Source organism: Oryzias latipes, chromosome 5 (assembly GCF_002234675.1).
Source record: "Oryzias latipes chromosome 5, ASM223467v1".
Classification (NCBI taxonomy): Eukaryota; Metazoa; Chordata; class Actinopteri; order Beloniformes; family Adrianichthyidae; genus Oryzias; species Oryzias latipes.
Window position 1 is genome coordinate 26,591,007 of NC_019863.2, and position 27,308 is coordinate 26,618,314.

At 38.2% G+C, this 27,308-nt stretch overlaps 1 protein-coding gene across 1 annotated transcript in view; it reads left to right on the forward strand.

The window, feature by feature from the left end:
• The first annotated feature begins 335 nt into the window (after positions 1 to 335).
• Positions 336 to 27,308, forward strand: part of camkv (CaM kinase like vesicle associated) — a 38,570-nt gene continuing 11,597 nt past the window's right edge. Inside the window, exons 1-3 of the mRNA XM_023955164.1 lie at positions 336 to 530; positions 26,284 to 26,391; positions 26,477 to 26,608. Coding sequence (XP_023810932.1) covers positions 26,297 to 26,391; positions 26,477 to 26,608 — 227 coding nt within the window. The 5' untranslated portion in view covers positions 336 to 530; positions 26,284 to 26,296. The remainder of the gene's footprint in view (positions 531 to 26,283; positions 26,392 to 26,476; positions 26,609 to 27,308) is intronic.

Consider the following 27,308-nt stretch of genomic DNA (forward strand, 5'->3'; position numbering starts at 1 on the left):
TTGCAACATTTAGCTAATTGAGCAAAATAGTTTATTAATGTGAACACAAATACATTCTTGAATAAGTTGGAAATGTGAACCAGTGTTTGATTAATATTAATGTCATCCTAAAGAAAGAAGTTATTTCAGTGTACATCTAGGTAAAGAGGACAATGTAAAAAAAAAATGGAATTTTACAACACAGTGAAAAGAATTCTCCTTCGTGTGCATCACATTTCGTTGCTTATTTTCAAAGGTTCATGAAAAGCAATTTTTTATTTCCCCCGTTTGAACTGTTTTTGAGCAGCTTTTGACATGAGTTGCTTCTACGACTCTTCCTCGCAGATCTGCACCCCCCACCCTCCCTGCCGCAGAACTCATTGCGCACAGCCACAACAGATGGTCCAGTCGCTACTCCAGCCTGCATGCGCGTAACCATTTGGCGCAGAAGTACTTTCATTTCTCCAAAACTTTCTGCAGCGTTCAGTTCAGGAGTGCAGGAGAGCAGGACTTTCTGGATTCTCTGTTTGAGCGCGACACCTGCCGTGAAGGTAAGTTGCTTTTGGAACAAAGACTCGGACCCGTAGAGAACGACGCGCGCTAAGGAGAGTTTCATTCATTAACACAATCCTTAAAATGTGTGTTGGTGAATTAAACAATGCTGATCTGGGAGACAGATCTCCGAAAAACATCGCTTTAAACGTGAAATGGATGCAAGAAGTCACTTTTGTCGTCATAATAATCATGTTAAATAATATCGAATAGTGCTTTATTTCAAGAAAACTCCAAAAGTTTCACTCTGTGTCGATGCAGGATGGACTAACGCTCGTTTCTCCTTCCACTTTGGGTATTCAGACTTTATTGCAGCTCCTGCTTCTCTCTGCATCCTCTCCGTGCGGCAGATGCAGATGCTGATGCTGCAGCTGGTGAGGATGCTGCTGTCACAACACTGAGCAATATTCAGTCAAACAGCGCAGTAATGTGGAAAAACCCCATTATGTCAAAAGCGTGCGATGCTCTCTGGCACTGCCACTGCTTGGATTTCTGTGGCACGTGTGTGAGCCGGGTTAAACGTGCTTTAAGGCAGTTTTCATGAGGAACTTTAACTATTTGAACTGGTCCAAGTACTTCACTTTTAAAAGCTCATCACCTGTGAATTAAAACTTATATTTCATTAATTGCAGTTTGGATGCACACACAAAAAAACTAATTTAGGGTAAAAATAAAAACTAAAACACAAGAATAGCTATCTTTAAGATGAGCTTTGTGCTGTGTAAAATGATGCTTCAGTCCAATCAAAGGTCCATACATTAGACCCCAGCTGGCCTTATTCATCCTCAGTGTTTGTACACAATTATATCCCTGGGGAAACAATTTCACCTTTTGTGCATGAGCTTCTGGCATGCAAAGACATGAAACCCTTAAAACTGCATCACCACTAATGTAGAGCTACTTCCCTTAAAAAAAATTACTCCACTGTAAAATAAGTGTCTCTTGTCTTTGAAATACGTTTTCTGGATTCATTACATTTTATTCATACAAGTGAAAGCTATTAATGTGCAAGGGAAACATGCCAAACTGCTTGTACTTCAGGATGTGTGCGCTTACTGCTGGTGTGAGGATTGAGAGTTGAGTGCATGCAGAGCAACAATATTGGAGCATAAATCTTTGTTCCCCGTAGTGGAGATGACCAGAGAGGAGATCTACAATTATGAAATGAACTCTGCTCTGCAGAGCAGAAATTCACATCAGCCAAACATTTGTGCACCATTCCTTCAAAATGAGATAAAAAGAAGAGATGCAAAATTTTTCAAAAAAAAGTTACGTATAAAGAGACACTCAAGCAGGGGAGCTTAATGAGTGTGTGAGCGTAAATGTGTGCGTCAGGGGGGTGTTAATAGGAAAAGGGCGTCTCTCTTCCTGAGGACAGTGGTGTCTGCAGTCGCCAGCATGGAAGTATGCACACTCCTCCACTGCAGAGGCTGGGTTACATCTCATTTTTGCTGCACAGAATAGAATATTTGCACATTTCTAACAGCTTACAATTCAAAATTAAGGAAATATGGCGTGGCATCTTTAATATCTCCTGCAAATCTCAACCTGTGTGCTCTAATTTATTGCAAAGAGTTGAAACCCTCTATCTGAAAGGAAATTTACAACCATTCTCTGACGACTTTGGGCAGCCAAGCAAAGATAAGTGACCCCCTCCAGGAAATCCAAGAACTGCAGAAAATCACATGGGATTTGTGTTGTTTTTTTTTTTCCTTTGCTGTGTTTGCAACCTTCCTTTTTTCACTGGATCAAAATCTTGCAGTGGTAGGACAGCGAGTAGAAGGAGATACTTGAGCAAAGAAATCCTGCATAGATACCTGTGGCAGCCGTCAAACCTCCGTGCAAAGCATCATCTGACTTTAAGCCGCTAATCTCAACATGAAAGGGAGGATGCTCAGACATGTGGCAGATATGAAGGAGTGCAAAAAAATGTTGAAAGGAAATTCAGTAAATATTCAAATCAGAGGCTGCTTATAAGCGTCCAAATGAAAATCTAAGTGATGTTGCTGTCTCAATTCAAACAACGCAGTTAGTTCTGCTCACACAGCAGACAGGATCATCTTAAATTCCAGTTCATTTTATTATTATTAAAATAAAAATTGGAGTTTTTCTGACTCTGATTGTACAATTTAAGCGAGAGAGGTGGTTTTTGCTGAATTTTGATTAAGACAAAACACAGAAAATTGTTATAGAGATTGTAAAAAGACTTCATGTGCTTACAACAGAGAACAGACCACTCCAGTTTATGACATAAAAATGATTTTATCATGAAGTCTTGGCAGCACAATCCCAAATGTTGCTTTAGGTGGTTTGAATGCAACAAAGAAACCAGAATGAGCTTTTCTCGCGGTCAAATCAGTGATTGCGTGACCACGCCCAACTACATTCAATGCTGATTAAACTTTGTAGGGATGAGGCCCATTAACTTTAACTCTGAGAGCCCAAAGGGTTCTCCTAAAATAGACTAATGCAGTACTGCAAAAAACAGCAGTCCTTGTTCACTTAAATGCAAACTTTGGTTCCAAAATTGCATTTTTTACATCTTTTGACATCCCTCATATTCTCCTGACTACCAGAGGAAAAAAAGTCTTTTTTTTTTTTTTTTTTTTTAATCGACCAAAAAGGCACAATTCCCACTAGCCCCACCCTCCTCATACACTCAAAAAACTTTCACATTGAATGAACATAAAAACATAATGGAAAGGATTCCCACCTGACAGCTTTACTGGAACAAAAATGAATCATATTGGTCCTAGTTAATGTACCTAGGAAATTGGGTCAACTGCGTGTATTTAGGTTCAACCTAATAAATTTAAGTTGATTCGACCCAACTTAACTTAATATTGTTGCTAACTAATTTCTAAGATGTTGGTTCAACAAAATGAGACTATGTACTCCTTAACTTCCCTAGGGTGGTAATATTGCACATGGAAACTTGTAAAATGTGAAGGAGAAGACAGGCTCAACGTGGGCGGGGTTAACATTCTGCAGCATTCAGGGATTCCTCGACGTTGAGCGTTCCCCAGGCTGCAGCCAGGTGTAGTTGAGGAATCTTGCATAATCTTGTGATATTGTGAGGTTATCTACAGGCATAATCCAATTTAATGGTATCATGTTGGATCAACATGATTGAAATTAGTATCTATAAAAATTTCTGGTTGAAATGACAAGTTACATTTTCGTAAAGTTTATTGGCTGGTAATTTGCTTTTTTTGTAGAATGCAGTGGTTAGGAGACATTCAGCTTTAGAAATATCCTCTACAGAAGACATAATGGCATTGCTGGTAGTCAGGGGGAAATGTGTGACATTCAAGAAACCTCAAAGTGTAGTTTAATTATGATCCATCTTACATTACAAACGAGGGTCTTGACTGCCAGGTGAGCATACAACTCACTGTAAAATAGCCTCACCAGGTGAGTACTAACAATTGTCAGCCCTGAGGATTTCTCTCGTTTTAGTGACAATGTTTCAGAACCCTACCTCCCAAAAACCCTCCATATCCATCCCACTGACTGTATTTGAGAACTGGACTGAGTGAGAGTGACATCACCCGCAGAAAGACTTGTTTCCTGATTCGATGAAATGAAGTCTATTCAGTTGCCATTTTTTGTGTGATACTGATGTCGCCATTATGGAACCAGACAATGTCAGTAATCAGTGATTGGTCTGCATTGCTCTGAGTTAACGCTTCTATGGCAACCACTCTCGCCAATCAGGACTAAGTCTGTTGGAAGTCCACACCCCTAGCTCTAGAGAATCTGTTGATCAAACATTTCAAGTGTTCAGCCACACACTTTTATTGTGGAATCTGGTTGGCCAATTTGAACTACATCAAAAAAGAATTAAAAAACGAATATGTTTTTAAAAAAAGGCAGCAGAGCAAGAATGGTTATTCTGACAAATATAATGACTGAGTAACAGCTGTTTATTTCTCAAGAGACGTTTATGGGATTTTGGCTTCTTGTCAGGTACTTCCTGTTTGGAACATGAAGGGGGAGGAGTCACTCAGTCTAGTTCTCATGTAGACACCAAATAGCTTAAAAAGCTAGTTTTAACTCGATGCAAATTTTTGTGTGGTTTCACCCTGTCTTTACAGTCATTGAGCATCAGGTTTGCAGCAATGTTTGAACTTGACTGCCTCAAGTGCAGAGGGGCTCATCCAGATGACCTTTTCCCATCCTTTCTGGGCTTTTTGAAGCTGTTTTTGTTTTCCGTTGGTTGTGCTCTGCGGGCACAGTGGGGGTGTGGAGCAGAGAAATTTTCATCTGAGAATGATCATTTTGTCATCTTTGCAGAGAACACTGTCTCCTTGCTGACTCTGTTGGACAGCAGTTTTCTATTGTGTCAACACAGAGAATTTAACATGGGTGAATGGAAGAGCAGTGGAGGTTTGATGACGTCTAGCTGTTCAAAGAACGCTTAAGAAGACTCAGTTCTGGAGCATGCAGCATCAAAGAGTCTGAAAATAGACAAGTTAAAGAGGAATGCTTAATGCAAATGAATTAATATTTCACCTCACCATTGATTCATGCTGGACATTCCCACCAGCAAGCCAATTGCTTATTCAAAATCATGCAAAGCCCTTTTCTGGTCCAAGCGTTTTGTTTAAAATGTACCCTACCTGGTATGATGAGCGATTTGTTTGGTGACTGCCTTATTTACCAGAATGTGTTTTTAACTTTAACTTGACTGAACTTTGCTGTTTTTACCAGTCAACCAACAAAGGATGTCATTGACTTCATTATTCTTATTTTATGAAAGTTATTTATCATTTTTTTTTAATAAAAGATGCATGATAAAATTCATGTGGCATGTTTTTTTTGGTGAGCTACCATGTTTTATGTAGCCTTTTTTTAAAGTAAAGGTGCAGGATTTCATGCTGCTGAAAAGAAGGGAAGATTAGGATTCAAACATTACACAGTATTTGTAGGGTTTGTATGCATTTCACACACTTTACAGCCAGTCAGCTCACTTTCTCTGAAATGATAATATCCCATGTGCTTCTTTCCGTACTCTTGTCAAAACACTTCTGCTTCTGTCTCTCTTATGTTAGCGTAAGATCTTGAACCCATTGCAGAGATACAGAACTTAAGATTTAAGATACAAAGAGTACAGTATACATTAGATTTATTGTTATTTTGCTTTAAAACCTTTCTGTACACACTTTGATAAATAAATGATCAAGAATAGAGGAGAGGAGAAGTAGATGAAATTAGAGGACAGAACCCCAGTGCTCCATATGTTCCCCAGCTTTAGGTGAGGGTTAAGCTTAGGGTTCAGGTCAGGGCTAGGCTATTTGTCACTTGAATAGCACTATCGTGTGCCTTGTGCCTTGTGCACTGAAATAGGCGTAAGACACGCCTATTTCTCACTTACTTGGCTAAACCAGCTCAGAGTGGTTTCTGGCCTTAAAATTGTGTGTGGACCACCTGCTTGTCCTGTACAGGTTTCATCCACAGCCCACATCCACTTCGAAAGGGCGGGTGAGGCTGAAGCTTCACAATTTACTGAAACTGTGAAAAAACCTAAACAAAACAAACTTTCTCATACAATTTGAACTTAAGTCTATGCAGATTTATTGATTTGTCACAAGCCTGCCTCAAACTGATTACAATTTAGACTGATGTGTGATGTTTCAGCTCTCACATTCATGCAAATACCTAGAGATGCAATATTGCATGAAAATGTGGAAATTTCAGATTTCACATGGAATCACACTGAATATTTTAGCTTCTAGAATGTCAGATTCTTATTTCTGTCTGCAATTAGTCATTATTCTGTTTCAAAGATACTAACCCCCACAGTGAATCTATGTGTCTCCATTGTCCTGTGACACAAGAGGAATGTGAAGGGTCAGTGAAGAGCCACTAAAACAATTGAAGGTAATTGAAAAACTTCCTCTCAAATACTCTCAAGTGTTTTGCAAGCTTTGTGAGACGGTACCCCCTAGTTTCTGGGAGAAAAAGAACGATTAAACAATGTGAAGCTTATGCTTTAGTCACAACTGCCCTTACATGTGGATATGGGCTGCGAAAAAGAGGCAAACCTATAAAAGGCATGCAGGTGGCTCGCACGACCACTCTGTGAGCCTGTGGAGCAAAAATGTTCATTCACATTTTTTCTGTGTGAGCATTAGGTCGCAGTGAACACTTATTCAACTCAAAAGGAGAAATAAGGGGGAAGTAGGTGAGATACAGGCACATCGTATAAATGTTTTCATGTCTTCAACCTACCAGCCTGCGCACTGTGCACACGTTAGCGCTGTTCAAGTGAATGGTGAACACTCCTTGCACACAGCCTGGCTGTCAGAAATGAGGAAGTTAGACAACCAGAGTGTAGTTTGTGTTTACATCTTATGCATTTGGGTGCAGTACGTAAGAAGCCAAACCGCGCACCTTACCAATGCCTGCAGCGTTACGTAAAGGGCACCCTACAACAGCATCAACTGTTGTTACCTTAAGTCTAAGGCATAATAAAAAAAACATTTGCCATACAAAGTTGTATTAACTTCGGATTTTTGTGTTGACCATTATTTCAGCCATTATTTTTCCATGAACATTTATTAATAACCCTATTTATCTTGTTTATAACCTTTGTAAAAAAAAAGGACTTGAAACCTCCAGCAGGTTTGCTTAGGAACAAACTTAATTCCAGAACTTTCTTTTCTAGATTCTTAAATTATGGACTGGTGAGTTCTGTTATTGGACTGGTCTGACAGGTGATTCTGAGTGGGTAGCCTATGGGTTTTGACACCAGGAAACAGCTGCAGGCTGTGTGCAACAATCAGACAAATAATGGGCCAAAAACTCACTTTTATATAAACCTGTCCAAAGACAGTGGGCTGCGGGTTTCAGTTCAAATTCTATGCAGGTTGACATCTCCACATTAGTGTTCCTAATTGTCTAAACACAAATGGTTGGTGGTTTTGCAAGAAATTTCATTAAAGCATGTATTTAACAAGATTTCCTCTGGTATTTCTTTATTTGTATGCAATTTTATGCTTAATTTTCTGTACTGTATATTTGTCCTGAATCATTCGAGATTCAAGATCAACTTTATTAATCCCCGAAGGGAATTTTAGGTAATCATGAGAAAATACCTGTTAAAATCAGCCTTTTTTCTTCTCAAAACCAGAACCAGATATATTTGAATTTTCTTTTACTAATGAGCAGAAGCATTTCTTCAATAAGATGCAGGGATTGAATGAAATCCACCTCATCCATATTTTTACAGCAAATTAACGAGAGGAGCAACAATAGCAAGTCGTTCATCAATAAAGGAATGTTTCCTTTCATTGAAATTGAACTTGGTGAGAAACCTCTTGAACATCAACAAACCAATTAAAAACAAAAAATACACATTATTTTTAATTCAACTGTTTGCAGCAAACAACATAAACCCTCCTGCAGAGCAATGATGTGCTTTTCTGTGCTGAGCAGGGAGCGTCACTGTACTATGATGTCACACTGACTTTGTAACCAAGGCAACTAACAACAGGAGCGGCAAATGGTCAGATTAGCTGGTGAAGTGTGAAGAAGATACATTTTAAATTTACATAAAACCACAAAAAATCCTACACGTATGTGGTCCAAAAATCGTATTCCTATGGACCTTTTCTGCACTTTCTCAGGTATTGCAGTTGCAGAAAGACTTTTTGATCTGAATTGACATTCAGATCTGAGCAGATGCATCTGACAAAATGGGGATTTTTATGCAAAAAAGAAAAAAAAATTCAGGCAGGAATATTCAAATCGGAGCTTAAAGCAGGTTGCAGATGATGCTGGTCACAGGACTCAGGAACAGAGCTCAGTGGAGGTGGATGCCTCCATTAGCGGCAAGAAATCACACCTTAGTCATTCATCTCACCACCTCCCACCGCAGTGACCCCCCCCCCCCCCCCCCCCCCCCCCTGTCACATGCTCTGAGTCACCTGGCTCCTTCCCACCCATCACTCCTGCCTGCTTGTTCTCTCTCAATGTGCTAAGTGAGATCCTCTCTCACGCTCTCTTCTCACCAAAGCTGATTAACTGTATTACAGCCTAGACAAGACAGGAGAGTAAAGTATATTTAGGTACTGACTGCTACTATTGACTGGTGAAAGCCCTCGGAGATCAGCTTTCTTTTGATTATGTAGGAGGAGTAGAGGCACAAGTCCAGCTTTGTGGTGGAGAAGGTTTTTGTAGAGAAGTGAGCGCGTTCTTCCAGCCGCATTAACTTATACAAGAAAGGCCAAGCACGCTTTGGAGGACTAATCCCACGAGTTTTCAGTGTTACAGCTCCAATTTTCCACCAACATGGTTTTGGCTTGTCTGCAGCACAGACTTGAATGAATCGGTCATCTCAGACAGACTTTGGTATGCCTTCATGTGCTAGTCTGCTGAGTGAGCACACAATAAGGCCTGGTTCAGTGGGTCAAATCCTGAAGGAAACGTTTAGCATTCATGCCAGAAAACTCTACTTCACCTCTGCCACTTTTGATGAGCTCTGACATAGAGACCCACTTTACAGATTTTTGTCTTGCTTGGACCTAATATGAAGTTTAAAAAAAAAGCCAGATTCTGTAGAAAGCATAAAACCTTTATTTTTTCTACTTAATTATGATTATAGCGGCTTTACAAAGGCTCATTGTGCTAAAGATAAAAATAATAATATGTAAAGACCCACTCTGATGAAAATTGTGTTTTTCAACAAGTTCTTTTGACATTTTTCTCATGATGGAGGACATCTATGAGTAAAAAAAATCTTAAAATTGCATTTCTGAGTATTTATTTATTGAAATCGTTGGGAATCAGGAGCAGATGCAAAAATATATTTGGAATGGTTGTAAGTGTGACGTACAAGTTGCCACGGCAAGCCACAAGCTCCCTGCTTTGCGGCATTCTGATGCATTCACTTGCAGATGACTAAATCCATGTACGTCTTTGTTTTGCTCCTCTGAGCTGTCATTTGGCTGAAAACTGTTAGGCTGGATAGCACTGATATTGCTCGCCATTTTTTGCCCTAGTAATGTTAAGTTGGGGTTAGGGCTGCACGATATGAGATGTTAGTATGAGGTGTATGTTGCTGGTGAAACAGCATTAAAAAAAGCATTGTTGCTATGGACCTTTGTGGATCCCGTATTCCCATAGCCCTTCCCACAGAACCCTGAAAGGAATAATATCAAACGCTCTCTCTAAATTAACAAAACACCGGCATTGGATTGGCTCTTTTGCCACTCCAACTGCCTCGGACTCCTTTTTCAGCTTGATTGCATCCCTTACCTCCTGTGATCCCCCTTGGATTCTTGAAGTGCTGCCTCAACAGGATCATAGATCTAACAAACGTAACAGAGACACTACTGGTAAATATTCCCACTCTATACCAGAGCAATCAACCTTACAGATAATGATGATTTTCAAGCTTAAGTCATTTTAGGATTTCTTCCAGATGTCAGACCAGGTTTACAAGTGTTGCCTGAAGGTTTGCTGAGCAAACTATCAGTCTGTTTCATATGGACTGTGTAATTATGTCATTAGTGGAGCAAATAACTAAAACCCACTATTTGGCAGGTGGCTCATTTTTGAATTTTTGTTTAATCAGAACACCATTAAGCTTCTGCCAAGTCTTTGGTGCTTTTATCTTTTAAAACCTAAAAGTGAAATCTATGACATTTTTTTCTATCCTAAATATTATTTGCAAAATTAACACAAATATATATTTTTTAAGTTTTGTTTGAAAAAAAACTATTTCAAATCTTTACATTTAAACATACTATGTGCCCTTGGTTTGTTTTTCTAGGCTTTCTTCCAGTTAACGTCTATATTTTTAGGCCAAGTATTCAGACAGCAAAAGCTCTGTTGCAGACTACGCTACCAACTCATGTCTATTCCAGGAGCCTTGTAACACATTTCAAACGTGCAGCACAGCCATTAACTCTCCCATTTGCTTTCTCAGCCGTATTTGCCCTCTAAAAAATTCAATGGCATCGTACATGGATGTGTTTCAGAGCTCAGAGCTAACAGTACAGCAGGGTGGCTAAATCATTTCCTCCTCGCTGAGGCATTGTGGAAAATAAAACAGGATGAAATGAGGATTTAGAGCAGTTGCTGTGTGAGCACAGTCACTGCTTTCACAGTAAATCAAGGAGGTACATTTATAGAAAGTAAACATAAACTTCTTGGTATTTTGAACACATTGTCCCCTATGTATTTCCTCTCGGTGTGCTACTTATGATCTAAAACCTCAGCATCTCATCATGAAGCTAAAAAAATTTTCTAAAGTTTTGGGACAATCAAATCACTTTCATGGCCCATAAAGTAGCTCAAAATTTCCAGAAATAATTTTTAAAAATTCCTAAAATGGTCTTGATCTCTGCAGAAAATACCATTTTGAGTCAAAATATTATATGAATCTTTGGCTAAAATGATGTCTGTTAAGAGAAGTGAAAGGAAGTTATCCCTACAAATGATATAATTGGACATAACATCCATTTGGCATGAACCATTTTTGTCTTCTCCTTCTGAAGGCGAGCTGTTCAGGGTGTACCAACCTTTTCCCAGTAGCAGGGATAGGCTCCAGCATCTCTGTGAACCTGCACAGAAATAACCGTGTGTAGAAGATGGATGGATGGAATCTTTCTTTTCTGTCTCCTGTCTGAATTCTGCAATTCAGCCTTTGAAAAGACCAGATTAGCTCGCGCTGTGTGGGAGTTTGTGTGTGCTGCTGCAACGCGTCTGTGCTCATTGATGCTACTTTTTGTGGTGCCAGAAAAAAAGCAAACAAACTTGCTGTTTTGGTGGAAGCAGATCCGATAAAATGGCTTCAGATAATAAAATAAAGTACTTAATGGTTTATTATAATACCAATAACAGGAATGTCTTCATTATGAAAGATCCAATAATTAGTTAGAGTTCATCTTACTAGTAAAACAGCAGATCGGTTATCAAGATATTGCTGAAATTGATTTTAAAAACGTCGTTGCTTTGGACCTTTTTGGAAGTTGCAAATCTAATTGAAATGTTCTTTTCCTGTAATTTATGTAACGCATACTGATGTTGACCTGTTTACTGTGGCTCTTACTGCTCATGGACTGTAAGTGACATGGCAGGGCAGAAGGGTCAGGTTTAATTGGATTTAGATTTATTAAAAACTGCTGCTGTTTCTCTGCAGGTTGAGACTTCATTAGGGAAATACATCACCGAAAATAAAGCCTATCTGTGTAGACATCCATGCATGCATTGCCTTTGAGCAATTTATTCATCATTAGGTTTAAGTTGTGCTGAATTTCAGATAAAACCCTCAAGATCTGTTTTGTTTTAAACATCAGGCTCTGGGTGGAGACGCAGCAGCCATCTACCTCCCTTCCCCAAGTCAAAGATATTCTCAAAAGCTCTGAACTTCCTATTTTCAGTTCAGTAAAGCTGTAATATAAGAAGGAGGGGAAAAAAAGTCTTCACTTTCAGACTGAGGCTATGGCTGTTCAAACTGAATGAGAATATCAGGGAGCTGGCACAGTGTCATACACAGATACTGAGCAGAAACCAGTGAGAGCATTAGATACAAACTGTTTACTCAGAAGAGGGGGGACAATGATACATTTTGTAAGAGAAAGAGAAAAAGTTGTAGAAGATGTTCTTTTTGTTTCGGTAGTCTTGTAAATGCCTGGGTCAGGAGATGCCAGATATGTGAAGATATTTACATCGATAATTTTAATGTCTGGACAATTACATTGCATTTTTGAGACATTAATTATCTTTTAAAATATACTTTTTGTGATTTACAAGCAAGAGTTTTACAACTATTGAGGGAATATCTCAAAATTTAACTCACCAACTTCAGGAACACAAAATGCTTTGCTGTGTTTTGCAAATAAGGATCTAACGGGTACTTCTAGATTAAAACAAAATTCAGAAAACTCAAATGGCTGTGGTCATTTGACATTTAACCGTCAGCAATTTAGTCCGTTTAAGTGAAAACGAACCAGAAGGAACCTTATAGAAATTGAACACATTGATCTGTGGCAAATCGTTAAACTTGATCCATATTCCTCTGCATTGGTACTTAATGAAAAATAATTTGTATTCTCTCCTGAAGTCAGCCTGAGGCTCTGGGGCCACATTCCAATAAGTCAAACTTTGTAACTCATCCAGAAACAGTTGAATTACAGTACATATCACTCTGCCAGGCTCCTGACGTGGTTGCTGTAATGCTCCAACAATCCATCGGCTTCATAGTTTATTACAGTTACCGATTTATGGCCGAGGCGCACCGACTATGGTAAATAAACTCTGAAGAGTTTTTTTTCTTTACACTGCGGACATTGCACAGTCTACTACTGCTTTTGTTGCAGCAGGATGATACTATGGCACAGGATGATTTTTTTTTTTTTCAAAAAGGAAGTCATGCATACCTCGACTTCAAGCTCCAAACTATTTCATATTTAGTAATTCATGCCAGTTTTCTTTACAGTTTTGTTTTGTGCGTCCCAAAAAACAATAGTTCATTTATATTTATCATAATACTGAGAATAACATGAATAGATAGAAGGGTTGTACTTTTTCTAAAGGGGGAAGTCAAACTTTGTGGCTCCTCGTGGGTTGTGGTCAATGAGAAATTGACCCACAAGGCTTTTTAAGAGTTTAATGACCCCTGGACTATAGAATCAAAAGATTTAAACATAACAGAACATGTAAAAACCTGAATCCAGTGGTGTAGAATGTCTTATAGGGGGCAGGAGGGGAGTAAGAGACTTTAAAAGGGTGGCAAATGAGGAAAGTAGAGTGGAAGGCTATACAAACAAAATGAGCAAAAATACATATTTCTTCTTACAGTTTTATTATTATTTTTTTTTAATATTTCTTTTGTCATTTTTGCAATGCTTAAAGAATCTTGTATTGTATTTTTCTTAATGTTTGTCAATAATGGTACCAATAATAACCCAACAATTGAGGGGAGGCAGAAGTCTGCTTTGCTGTGTTCAGAGCCCTGACGACAAGTTGTGTTCAGATTTGTATAAAATATTAACATTAACGTTTTATTAACCCGGAAGAACCCAGAGCCATTTTTTCTAAAAAATAAAATGATGTGGGTTTTTTTTCATTTCTGATATATTTCTGTTACACTGATGTCAACAGGGACCTTTTGGGTTAAGCAACTATGTATTACAAGTAACAAGTGTAGGAAGTAATAACGAAAGGTCTATACATTTTTATGCCAAATTAAAAGGTTGAACATATTTTTTTATGTGGGACTCTAATTTATGGTCCTGACATGCATGTCCCGGTAAATATTGAACCAAAAAGGAAACCTGGAAAAATGCTTTAAAATCATGTAAAAAAATTTGATACAGATTTTCCAACCAAAAGTCAACTAGGAAAAACTAAGATTTAGGAAGGGGAGAATTTGTCTCACACCACTCCCTCTTTATGACACCAGAACAAAATGCGGCCACCATCCGCTGCTATTACGTAAGTAACACAGTTTGTTAAACCCCAGAACCTGACTAAAGGTAATAGAAACCACTTTTTGGTGTCTGGAGAGCTTGTGAGGTCTTTGGGAAAAACAGAACCTAGAGTGTTCTATATTTCCGGTTTGATAAGTTTGCAGACATAACTGATGTCACACAATTACGCGTTTTAGAATAAGAAGAAATCCTCATAGCACATTCCCCATAAAAAATCTTACACAAGGATCATATATATGTTATTGGCTTTGTGAAAAAGGAATCTGGCTCTTGCAAACATATTTCTACAACCATGTGGTCCCAGCAAACAGCTTATTGACTTATGTGGAAAAACACAATGTTTCCCCAGACTTTATGCATTAACTCTGAATTATCCACCAGCAGATTTTGTGCAGTGAGGTTTTGAAAATGAACGATATGATGAATGTCAGCATGAGGATTGTGAATTGTCTTCGTGCCTGAAGCCTTCCGCTGCACATTTTCACCAGATGCCTTTGCAGGGGGTAGACTTCTGGTAAGAATTTCCAAATTTTTGTCTGTGGTAAAAACACAAAAAAAGGTTCTTCACCCAGAATGACTGACTGGTAGAAAACCAGTGGCTTGTGGATTTGGTCTATCTTACTGACTTGACTGGGACCCTTAAATGACTGAGTTTAGATTCCAAATGTTAGAGTAAACAAAGCAAAGCAATCAAACTCAGTATTAGCTATGTCTGTCTTGGTAATCACAAACTTTGGTGCCTGATACAAAGAGCAAGTGAGATGTGTTACATTTGAGTTTAGCCCTTATATAGTGCCATTTATTTCCACTTCTGAGGTGACAAATTTGCGCCTCGCTGTTTACTAAGAAACGTCCTGTTCCACAGTGGCATAATCATTCCCTCTGGCTCTGATCTGCAGTTCAGAGGAGGAGTTGATGCTGCATCAGGCGCAATGCTACGTACACACCAGGCATGTGATGTCACTGGACCATCACAAACTAGCGCATGTCCTCACAGTTGGGAGAAGCTTGTTTTGCAAAATGTTGGAAAGGTGTAAATCTCATGAATCTTGCTCCAGGCTTTTTCTTTCCCAGCTCTATTCCAACATATGAAAGACTTGGTGTCATTTCATTCTGTCTGGGCACAAACACCAATTATTATATCTCCTCCATGATCAATGTTCAAGGGGCTGGAACTTCCACGCTTTTGGGTAGCGTCCCTTTTTAGTGACCCTCGTCACTACCAAATCCGAGTCTCTGATTGGTCAAAATTCAACTGGAAAAACTTTCAACCCACGTTCAATGGCTGTACATTTTGTACATAGAGCCTCAAAAAAAGGACTTAAAAAATTCCATAGCAACGCGTGAACATGAAAGTTTTGAATGGAGAAGCCCCAAAGCACATACACCTGCATTTACATAGACGTACCTTGAGACAAATCAAAGCAACATCTGACCGAAAAGGCACATGACGCAGTGATAATGTTCTGTCATAAACGTTTGTTTGATTCTACCTGACAGTTATTGAGCTAATTGTCTACAGTTGATGTATTTTTATAGTGTGTGCAAACAACCGCAGGAAAGGTTTTTACCACAGAAAACACACTTTGAACAGCAAACAACCTTTAAGTAGCATTTATATCATATTCTAAGATAACACAGCTCACAAACACCTAAAATCAACATTTTAAATGGTAAACGTTGACATTTATTAGCCTCCTGTAGTACTCACATCAAGTCACATGGTTTTACGGGATTCTTCAGATAGATATTTGAAAGAAGGCTAGAGCATCTGCAGACATGAGGGGGTGAATTCTGGGTCAAGGACCAAAGAGGAAGTTCATGTATAGTCAAGGAGAATATAAAAGTGATTTATGTGAGTGAAGAGGATGCTGAAGATTGTCTGTGTGTTTTTACATTTATGTGTTCATACAACATGTTCACATTGTCTGTGTGTTTTCATACGATTTGCATCAGCTTCTTATAAATAAATTCAAGCTTTGGTGTTACAGTATGTGATGAGGAGGCAGTTTTGCTGCACAGGTGCTCGTGCAGGATACTCCATAAGAATCCTTCTGTTGGGGAAGGTTTTAGTTTTATGCTTCTGCGATGCGCGAATGTAGATTTCTAAAGAGGATTAGGAAGCAGCTGGATAAAAAAGGACAGGAGGATGAGATGAAACTGTAGAGAACAGGTTTTGAAGTGCAGGGACAGCAGTTCAGCTCAAACTGGTAAATTATGCCAAAATGATTTAGCATATTTAGAAAAAATGTCAAACAAAAGAAGCAAATACGGCAGGCAAAAAAAACCATAAAAGATACATTCTTAACTGTGAATTGTGCAGTAGTTCCATTTGAGCCATTGTGCATATATTTACTATAGCTTGAAGCTGCATTCTCCAGAAGAATACCTTAATGTCTCTTGATGCCTGTTGTCGCAAATATGCGACAAACCAACTTCAGCCCTAAAATGATCTAAATCTACCATCTGCTTAAAACCAAAACCTGTGTGATTTTTTTTTCCTTAATAGAAATAAATTTAGGTGTTAAGGTGTTCAATCTGCACTGCATGGTTATATGTTGTGAAAGATCTCTTTCCATTCACAGCCTCCTCACATTATTATTTGAAATTAAATTTCTCGGCTTTGCTCCTCTTTTCACCTCTCCATCAATGCCATAATCCTCTGAGAAGGATTTCAGTTAGTAAATGTTTGATATCAAACTTGTGCCTGTGGTAGTTATTCCTGTTTTCTAAGATAGTTTTTCGCATATTATTGACTTTTCTACATGGTGATTAAATTTCTTGCCCACAGAACCAATGAGGAACTGCAGCTAATGTGACTGGCTCTGATCAGGAAACTTTTTGAAAAACAATGGATTTGTGGGAGTAGCAAACTTAGTGAAAAAGCCCAGACCCCCCCTCTCCAGCCATCTTCTCTATAGCTCCTCCAGGAAGTCGCAAAGTTGCTAAATTACATCTTTAGCATGTCATAAATCTGCTCCTCCTGGTTGGACGTGCCCACATTCCTTTATTTGGAAGGCCTCTAGGTATCTTTCCAGCCTGATGTTTCTTCTCTAAATGAAAAAGTAATGGCTGGACTGAAAACTTTTGTGTACATTTGAAAACACTTTGTTTTGTGAAAATCAGAAGTCGCAAAGAAATTGGGCTTTCTTAAGGAGAAATGTGTGATTTTTCCCCTGTATGGAGCCTGGATATAAACCATTAAGTAGTTTGTCAGCAGTGAGTGTTCAACTTGTGTCACACCTGCAGCAAAGACAAAAATGACTTCAGGTTCCAAACTTATGAAGTGTAGATGGAGTGAAGGCACAAGCTTTTTCTGTAAGTTTTCATTTCAGCAGACTCAAAATTCTCACTGGAGAGGCAGACAATTACTGTTTCAACCTTGTAAATGTGACATAAAAACTATGTGCTTAGAAAAGAAGAAACAGCTGAACAATTGCAAACTTAACCCACAGAGAGCAACTATGCCTGACTGATGAAACTCCAACCAACAGATGCAGCAAAAATATTTTCTAAAAAGACGAGAACATTTTTGTAGAAGTGCTCAAAAGTTGCGGAGCTGAAGAAGAATTTTGTGTACTTTCTTATGGCTGGAGAGGTTCATCAGCCTCATTACAACAGAAGGAAACAGTGGTACAGACAGCGAGGAGAGTCCTCAGTGATGAAGGTTGTTTTCTTCATCTTTAGGCAGAGAAGGTTGGGTTGTTAGAATTCTCCATTTGGCCTGAATTATTACTTGGAAAAGTTTTGTTTAAATCTGATCCATAGAACCTGGGTGAAATGTTACCCCAGTCAGAATGGTTTTCAAAAGGTGATCTGTAGACAAGAATTTCAATTTCATTGTAGATGTTAAAATTTCTCAATTTCCTCAGCAGGTGGAGACGTTGCTGTGTCTTTTTAGAGAAAGCATAATGTCCAAAAGACAAGCAGTTGTCAGTCACTGTCCTCAGGAATTTAAATCTCCATACCTGCTCCATGTGCTGAAAGTGGATGGATGCTAAGTGGTTGGAACAGGTTTGCCCACAGCACAGCTCCTTTGTCTTTGCAATGTAGAGCTCCAGTGAATAGAGAGCAGACTTCTTGTTACTCTCAAGTTTCTGGGTGTCCATCACCTATGCCAACAGAGCTGTGTTATCTGCAAATCTTAACCATGTCATGCCCTTGTAGGAGATGCTGTTTGTGTAAACAGAAGAAGTGGTGTAAGTTGGATTTATAATTTTCATGGAGAGGTTAAGATGCTACAAAATAAATACCTAAACATTTTTTAAGACCCACTCCAATCATATTTTGATCTATTGTTAAAGTGTTCCCAGTGGTCTTTTAATAATGATTATGTCATTATAGGCAAAAACTGTGTTGTTTTCTAGGATATTTTCTGCAGAGTCCAATTGTAATGCTTTAGTTTAAAGGGTCATAGTATTCCTAACCAATTTCCTTCATCTTCAGATGCAAAGACTTCCAGTCTGACGGATCCTATGTGGAGTTAACTGAAAGAGTTCACGTCTATCTTTGGCTCTGCTTCCAGATGGCCTCATAAACACAACATTGCATGTTCAGTGTGATTGCATTGCTGATGTGCGTCATGTTCTCCAGATTGGCGCTTTTTTTAAAGCATGAAGCAGATTGCAGAAAAAAAGCAGGAGCCTATAGTAGTGTTTATTAAACCGAACTTCCAAGTCTGTGGACTCATTAAGTGTCAGACATTTCATTCACTGTGTTTGGATGTGGGATGAGCAACTAGAACAACAGCACTTTCCTTTCTGCTTTACGTTTCGGTTATTTATTCTCCAATCAGTTGGTTGCAAAAGTTTAAAAGTGATGTCTGCAATACTCAATCCATCATATGGTCGTAAACAGCTAAAACAATTGGGGAATTCTTTAGTTTTCTCCTGCAGCAGCAGCTCCATCTCTTTAATATATTTATAATTTAATAATATTATTTAAGTCTTGGGTCTAAAACACACAACTAAGTTATGAATGCAGGCATAACATTGGTGCCATAACTGAGCTCTGGCAGATAGAGAGGGATGATAATTACATACATTTCTTAAGCTTTTTTTTCTAACAAATGTAATTTTTTTTTATAGTTTATCATTATTATATTTTTTTTCCAATCAATTGTAGCAAATATATAAGCTTTGGTTAGGCAGCTTTTCAAAATTTATGCTATTTCCAATATTTATTTAACTATTATGTCTTTCACTTAACGTCTTCTGCTAATTCAGCATTTTGAAGTTACTTTGAAATTTTAAAAATTGTTTCCGCCTTTTATTTTAGTGTATATTCCGTAAACTGTATTTTCATTACTTTCATTGCATTTGCTTTTTTATTGTTATTTAGTTAATTGCAAAAATTAAAAGTGACTATTGGCCACAACTTAAGCTTGAACTCCCTCCTAATCATATTTTACAGTCCTGACACCCGACATAAAGAACCCATTTAGTGTCTTTCTAGTGGTGAAATGTTCACCTTTTAAAATATATTTTAGCTGTAACTGTTTGCTTTTGTAAGTTTTCTACTTTTTAATTTGTTTTTATTTCCAGCTAACTTAACAAATGAATTGGCTAAAATATTCAGCAGTGCTCAGTGTTTCCTGATTCTACACGTTTTTCAACTTAATGAAGTTTTTTTAGTTAGTTAGTTAGTCCCAAGCCCGGTTGCTTTGAGAGGGTTGCGTCAGGAAGGGCATCCGGCGTAAAACATTGCCAAGTTTACCATGCGACTCGTTCGCTGTGGCGACCCCTGATGGGAAAAGCCGAAAGAGAAACAGTTTGTTAGTTAGCCAGTAAGCTAGTTAGTTAGTTAGTTAGTGTGGTTTAGTTGTGTTAGTTAGTTTTTTAATTAATCAATTTAGCAGTTTTTGCATTAAACCTTTTTGTCCAGCTCCTCTCCCTTCAGTCATTTGCATCAATTATTTGCAGTATTTATTGATCCTGGTTTTCTTTATTATTTGTTGTATTCGGGGTATTTGTGAGTAATTTCTGGAATCTCCTGGAATATCTCAGCCTTTTTAGCATACATTTTTTACAGTTTTGGTAATCCTTTAAAAATGGTAAACTATTCACCTTTATAGTGGAAGCAGTTTAAGCATTTTTAGCAGCTTCATATTTATTAATAGTTGAATAATTTACAAGGTAGAAAAGTTTAAAAACATGAATGGATAACCGCTACTTTAGTGGTTATTTTCAGAATATTTAGCAACTCTTTTTACCGCTCAGCATTTGCAATTGCATAATGGCCGGTAGATGCATTTTTAATAGCTTAACAATTGGCAGACTTACCCAGAGGAGAGAGAGTGAATATTTTGGTAGAAGGATGCTGAGTCTAGAGCTGCCAGGCAAGAGGTCTAGAGGAAGACCAAAAAGGAGGTTTATGAATGCAGTGAACGTGACATAACGGTAGCTACTGTTTAAGGAGAGGATGCAGAAGACAGGGTTAGATGGAGGAAGTGGCAACCCCTGAAGGAAAAAGGAGGCAGTTGTGGCACCTTTTTTTTGTTTTTGTTTTTGGTTCTTTTAGCTAATGTGAGTGCTTTTTTTATAGGGGGGGGGGGGGGGGGGGGTATTTCAGGATTCTTGGCTTCATTTGCATAATAATTTGAGATATTCACAATTTTTACTGTACAATTTTTGAAATTTCAAGTCTCTATGTCCAGCTTTGTTACCAAGACGAAAGTTCAGAAGTCAGAAAATATTTGTCTGCCAATCCCATAACAGTGCTGCCACCACGCTGTAATCCTCTCATTGCAAATGTGTTCTGGCATCACAGTTAAATGACATATGTGAAAGCACTGATTTTCTTAAGCTAATAATAGAAACAGACAATTGGAAGCTTCATCTTTTTTCAATAGTGAGGACATGATTGTTCATCTCACACATGTATGTAGGCCTAAGAGCAGACAGTCGTGTCCACAAAAACAAACACTTCTCTGTGTTGAGAAACAGCCTTTGGCTCTCACACGTTCTGTTTTTTGCTGACTGGTCTATAAACCTCACACACTTTAAATCAGCTTCATTGCTTTTTGCAGTACAGTTGTTGGCTCCGTCCAGGAGCAGTTGTTCTCTTCAGGTTCCTCAGTTTTTTTCTCACAGCACTATTAACTTGTCTCGCAAATAATTTACTACTTGTAACAAAACTCCTCAAACTTTTGCACGGCATCAACAAATATCTCAGAAAGCACCAAAACAAAGGATGTTAATAGTTCTAGAGTTAACATAAAATAGTGTACTGAAAAGTTTCCCTTTTATTTGAAATCATGACGCTGTCTAATCAATGTCTAAAAAGGTTGTTTAAAGATACAGTTGGTAGACTTCAGTCAGGAAAATAGATCCTGAAAACGTGTTGATTGATACAGAACTGAATTATGATTAACTTGACTTGACTTATGATTAATAATGACTGAATTATGAAAGGGATAGCCCTTCACGAATGCTGGCATTAAAATATCCCTTAATTTATTGCCCTTATAATCTTAGACACATCATATTGAGTTAAAACCTTTGTTTTTCTTACATTATTTTCTATGGGTATGACAATTCCTTTTAAAAACAATTCGATTTGCATTAAATTTTTGGTTGACTATTCTTATTCCTGGACAATGATAAATAGCGAAAAATACCTGGATACTGAACAGGTGGACTTTTCCAGATTCCTTGTATTTCTTCTAGATAATAAAGTGTAAATTAAATATGTGTACAAACAAACAGGTAAACAAGAATTAATGTCAAATCCATTCAGATTTTAGTTTCATAAAGTTCCCCCACTGTTGTTTTTCCACATCATTATTAGAACATTCAACCACGCTGTATGGTCACATGACTTTACTAAATTCAAAGTGTTTCCACACATTAGACTGGAATGATGGACTGATGATTTTTTGCTGCCAACAAATGTGTCCTTTCCGCTGCCATGATCATTTTTACGTTATAATAAAAATAAACCTATCTCAATCCAAGTGGTATTTTCCAAGATTGATCATAATTGATTTATTTCATTTTGAATTTTTTTTAATGGTATAGGTTGATTCAATTCAATCAATAACTTGTCTCAGACAGATCAATCTGGTTGGATAAATCAATTAATCCATTAATGATGAATCGTTACAAAGTATTATTTCCACATTAAAATCTTTCAAAGATTAGAAAAGAGTGGAGCTCAAGACATTCCTGTTTACATGTATAATTATGATATGATATAACATAGCAATATTAGAGGTGTTATATACCGTAGTAGTAATAATATGTATTCTTGCAATTTTCAGCAATCAACAGCTATTAATTTAATACATGTTTCTATTCATTCAGTACTTAAAGGGTAAACATTGTGAATTTCTTTGAACTTGTCTCCACCAACTAGCCGACTTTGTATTATCTGCACTCCTGCTTTGTATATTTAAGATGTTTTCCTTCTTTTTTTTCCACCTGATTTCTTCATATCTTGCTTTTGCATTTTTGACTTTCAAAATGGGTTTTTAAAGAACATTAGACTTGTAAATGAACTCTGATTATGAGTAAAATATTTTAAGAAAAACAAAAGTTCCTCACATGGCACACTTTAAAGGCAGCAGACCACAAATGCCTTCTGGCAATCTAAGAACAGCCTACAATTATTCAAGCTGTAATGGCAGACTCAGCTTATCTTCTAGCTTGAATCATTTCAATAATTGATGTGACCAAACCAGATCCACAACATCTTCGTGGAAAAACTGCAGCAAAGAGCAGTTTAAGTCCTCATTGAGCCCTGTGAGCGGCTTCCGCCATTAAATCTGCACTTCTCCCTTACACAAGCATTTTATCTGAGGAGCAGATTCACCTCCTCTTTGAATGCAGACATTTCTCACCTGCAGAGGTAATCCTGAAGTTCTGCAATCACAAATGATTCGCCATGAATGAGCTGTGAAAGGTGCACTTTGCTGACAGCCCACCTTGATGTGTAGCATCAGGACCCTGAGGGGAAGCATGCAAACATTTATGCCTGTCAACATTTCCGAGAAGATATTTCCCCCATAAAGCCAAAAGTATAAATGTCCAATTCTTGGAAGTTGCTGCTGTAAGCATGATTGTTGCCTTTTGTTGGTTCCTGTCCCCCATTGGGTTTCTTTCAAATAAAACTTCCACAAATCCCCCCCTTTGCTATTTCTCTTTCTTTCAGAAAGTGAAAAATAACAAACACATCAGACATTTTTCCTGGCAGCCTTAGGTTTGTTAGAGGACTGTATTTTTTATTTTTTTTGCAGCTCTGTTAGCTCAAAAGCAATGTTCTGCATTTATATAACACCTCTCTCTTTTATTACTGTGTTTTGGTTTGGTGGAAAAGGTCTTTAAAGGCATAAAACTCTCATTTTTCTTGCTTGTTTGGTGTCCTGTCTATCTGTGGTTGAGGCCTGTACGCTTAAAACTGATGTATAATTTTTAATACTTCTTTACCAAAGATCTTTAATGATTAACAATGCTTTAAACGTTCGATTTAAGTCCTTAAGTTCATGTATGAAAATGATGAAAGACTGTTAGCCTACCCATCAGTGCTGACCTTTTATTTCTGTTTAGCCGAAGGCAGAGATTTACAGATGTCTCCTGAGTCATGACAGGAGACCAGCAGGGAAAATAGAATGTCAAGGATGCCTTTTTTTAGGAGGCTCTATCTGGGGTGTTGAGACCAAATTTGTCCCATCTGATGAAGACTTTTCATGATGATGAGAATCTCGATTGCTGGGATCAAGCTTTGATAAACTAAACTGTCAGGTTCCTGAATTATTTTGGCCCTCAACATTACCTTTATCTTCCTATGCTGCACTTTTCACCTGTTTCCTGTCATTTTTTTGCCCTGTCCACTCCATATTGACATCCTTCATTATTTTCCTGGTCTGATTCCTAGTTACAGAACCCATTCTCTCTCCAATCACGCTCAAACCTTAAGACCTGTCTGCTCTGTCTGTCCCTGTTTATCATTTCTGCAGTTGCATTTATAAAACTGTGGAAAATTCAGTGGAAAACAGGAAGTTTGGCCAAATCGGAAAATGTGCTGTCCAACAAAAAAAAACATTGAATGTGTCTGAGTGGGTAGAGGTTTCTTCATTTACAGATGGATGGACCGCTACAACTTTTGTCTGAAATTGCTCCAGAAACCCAAGTTTGTCACAGTTACTATAGGAGGAAAAACGTTAAGGATTTGAAAATATTCTCCACTTCAATGTATCACAATTCACAGACAGAAGGATTTGAGCCTTTTTACTCAGCAACCATTGGTTCTGTTGTGACGACTAATAATACTGAAGTGCTGATGCTGCAGACTGGCAAAGCTTCCCACCTTTAGCTGCAGGGAGCACAGCGATCAGTGCAGCAAGAGTCTAATTGCTCCCTGCTCCTTCTAGACCTTTTCTCTGCCAAGCCAAGTCTACATGGTCGACCTTGACCCTGCCTCCAAAAACGATTACTGACGGTTATGACTTTGTTTGCACACAGACAATGTCCAAGCCTCCCTGCCTCTTCTGTGGATTCACTGGACAGGAACTGTCTTTGTGGATTATATTGTTAGATTTCCACCTTTTCCCCTTTCCGTTTTTTGACTTATTCCTCCTCCGCCCTAGCTACAGGCTCTTCACTCCCAGACCACATCCTCCTCTTCTTCATCTGATTGACGGTGTAAGAACCACACTTTTCAGAAATTAGGAAGTAAATGAAAGATGTGGGAAGTGGTGGCAACAGTTACCCCTGAGGTGAGATGGGCACTTGGGGCTCAGACTGGCAGCTTTGGCAGATCACAGGAACAATATTGCCAATTTCTGTCTTAAAGACCCCTGTCCTAGGAAAGGATAATCATAAATAAGCAATTGTTGGTCTGATGATGCTATATGTTTTATATCAATTATTTTGGTCAAGCTGCAAGAACAGACAGTGCTGTTTCATCTCTGTTATTTAAGTAACGGTCAACATTGTTTTGTCTTTTTTGGGTCCAAGTTTGGCGAAAATCTGAGCCAATGTCTTGTGAGGGGGCCACGGTCCTTTCTGTCAGCAAAACAGGTTCTTGTAGCATTTATCCCGTGATGAATTACATATTTAAGGGATTTAAGATTAAAACTGCGTTTCTCAGTATTTCCTTATTCAAACCGTGTTTGATCAGGAGCAGACAAAAACCCATGTTTTGGAAAAGATCTGGTTTGTGACGCACCAACCGTCAGGGATGATCGAGTCTCTCTGCTATGCTCCAATTCTAAATCCTCCACGTGAAGACAAGTAGGTCCATTAACGTCTTAATTTTCCTCGTCTGAGCTGTAAGCTAACAGGGGAGAGTATAAAGAATGACATGCTGGGATATCAGTGTAGGGTTACTTCTACACCAACAGTCCTGCCCACAACCCAGAGGCGAATTTCTTATAAAGTCCTGCTGCGACTGCAAAAATATGACTTAAAAAACTGCATAGACCTTTTGATTTTCATCTATTTTTTCTTCTTCTCAGTTGGTCTGTCCAACAACTGAGCAAACAGATGAGAGCTGAAGGCCTTTTGTGTTGGACAGGTTTTACTATTACAAAAAGAGGTTATATATCTTCAGATAACCAGGGTGTAGATTTCTATAAACCCGTTTATTTATTTGTTACATTTTATGTTTTAAGTATATACAGCACAGACCAAAAATTTGGACACACATTCCTATTCATTTGAATGAGTAGGTGTGTCCAGTCTTTTGGTCTGTACTGTATACATATATTTAGACTTTTTGATTTTTGCCAAAAGCTGCATAATTATAATAACAAAATAGTTGACTTTAACAGTTTAAGGGGAGGTGGTAAAGATAAGAGAGTGGCAAGGGTGGGGTTGGGGGGGTTAGTTTCATGCAAGCTGAGTCCAGATGATACCTGTAAAACCCAGTAATGAAGAGTGGTGATCTAGGGTGCTTCCAGTTGTGTCCGCTTGGTCACAGAAGAGGCTAGTGATCCTTTGAGGTTTCTCCTGTTCTGTGCTTGTCCTGAGTCCTTGTGACATGAGCAGAAGATTGATGGAGGAGATAGAGAGGGATGGTAACAAATTCTTGATTATTACCTCAACTTACAGGTGGAATGGGACCAGTGATGAACACACTAGTGGTCAGGGAGTCAAGCCTTCCCAGATAAACAATGACATTCTTCCTCAGAACATTTGATTGTTGTTTGAGAGTGTCTTTGGCACGGTCATGTACAGTGATGTTTTTAACTGTGTAATGTTCAATGTTTACCTTTAGCTTCCTTCACAAAACTGTGCTTCCATTTGTGTTTGCTGTTCTTCATCATTCCTCATATGTCGTCTCTAATTTATGACCATTTACTTCACAACAGGTCAGAAGCGGCCATGCCATTTGGCTGTTTAACAATCGGAGAGAAGAAGGACTACCACAATCCTTCAGACGTGACAGACAAATATGACCTGGGTCAAATTATAAAATCGTGAGTGTCTAAGTGCATGGACTTCAATCCCATGATGTGTGATTATATGAAAAATGAAAATAAAAGTTTATTTTCTGTTTCTTAGGGAGGAGTTCTGTGAGATATTCAGAGCCAAGGACAAAACCACAATGAAAATGTTCACATGTAAAAAGTTTATGAAAAAGGATGGGAGGAAAGTTCGCAAGGCTGCCAAAAATGAGATTCTCATCCTGAAAATGTGAGTCTTTGCTGTTCATGATTATATATTTTTTCAAAGTAAAAAGTTGTTTTTGCAATTCTTTGCCCTCAACAGCAGGTCATTTACTAAAACAAAATCACACTTTCCAGGGAAATCATGTTTAGCTGTACTCATAAAAAGAAAATTGTAATCACAGCAGAGTCAATAATGAGCTTAATTGGTAACCGATCGAAGACCAAAAAGAGAATTTGACTTTTCAGTTTGTTGACAGACATTAACTGCTTTAGGTCCTATTGGAAATGCATTAAAAAAACAACTTTTTTTTCCACTGGTAAAACCTGCCGTTGGGTACTTCCGTAAACTTTTTGGGATGAATGAATTTATTTGTTTTTTATACAATGCTGCGTTTTTATTATATGGTAGTTTTACTGCTTTCTGTTATTTGTCTTGCAGCACTTTCGGTGACCTTGAGCTCCTGTTAATGTGCTATAAACAGAAATGAACATAATTGAATGAGGGGCTTATGACTACCTTTACCTGAGTAATAACCCAACTTAAATACAAGAGACTGATTTGTGACTTACACATCAATGAAGACTCGACGCCTCCCCCTCACAACAGCTGGAGCTATTTTTGCATGAAGTTATGCCTTTTATCACCATGTTTTTGCATGTTTTAACACAAACGTCTTTAGTAAGACAGGCCTAAAAGTAGAATACTTGAAATCCACACAAACGCA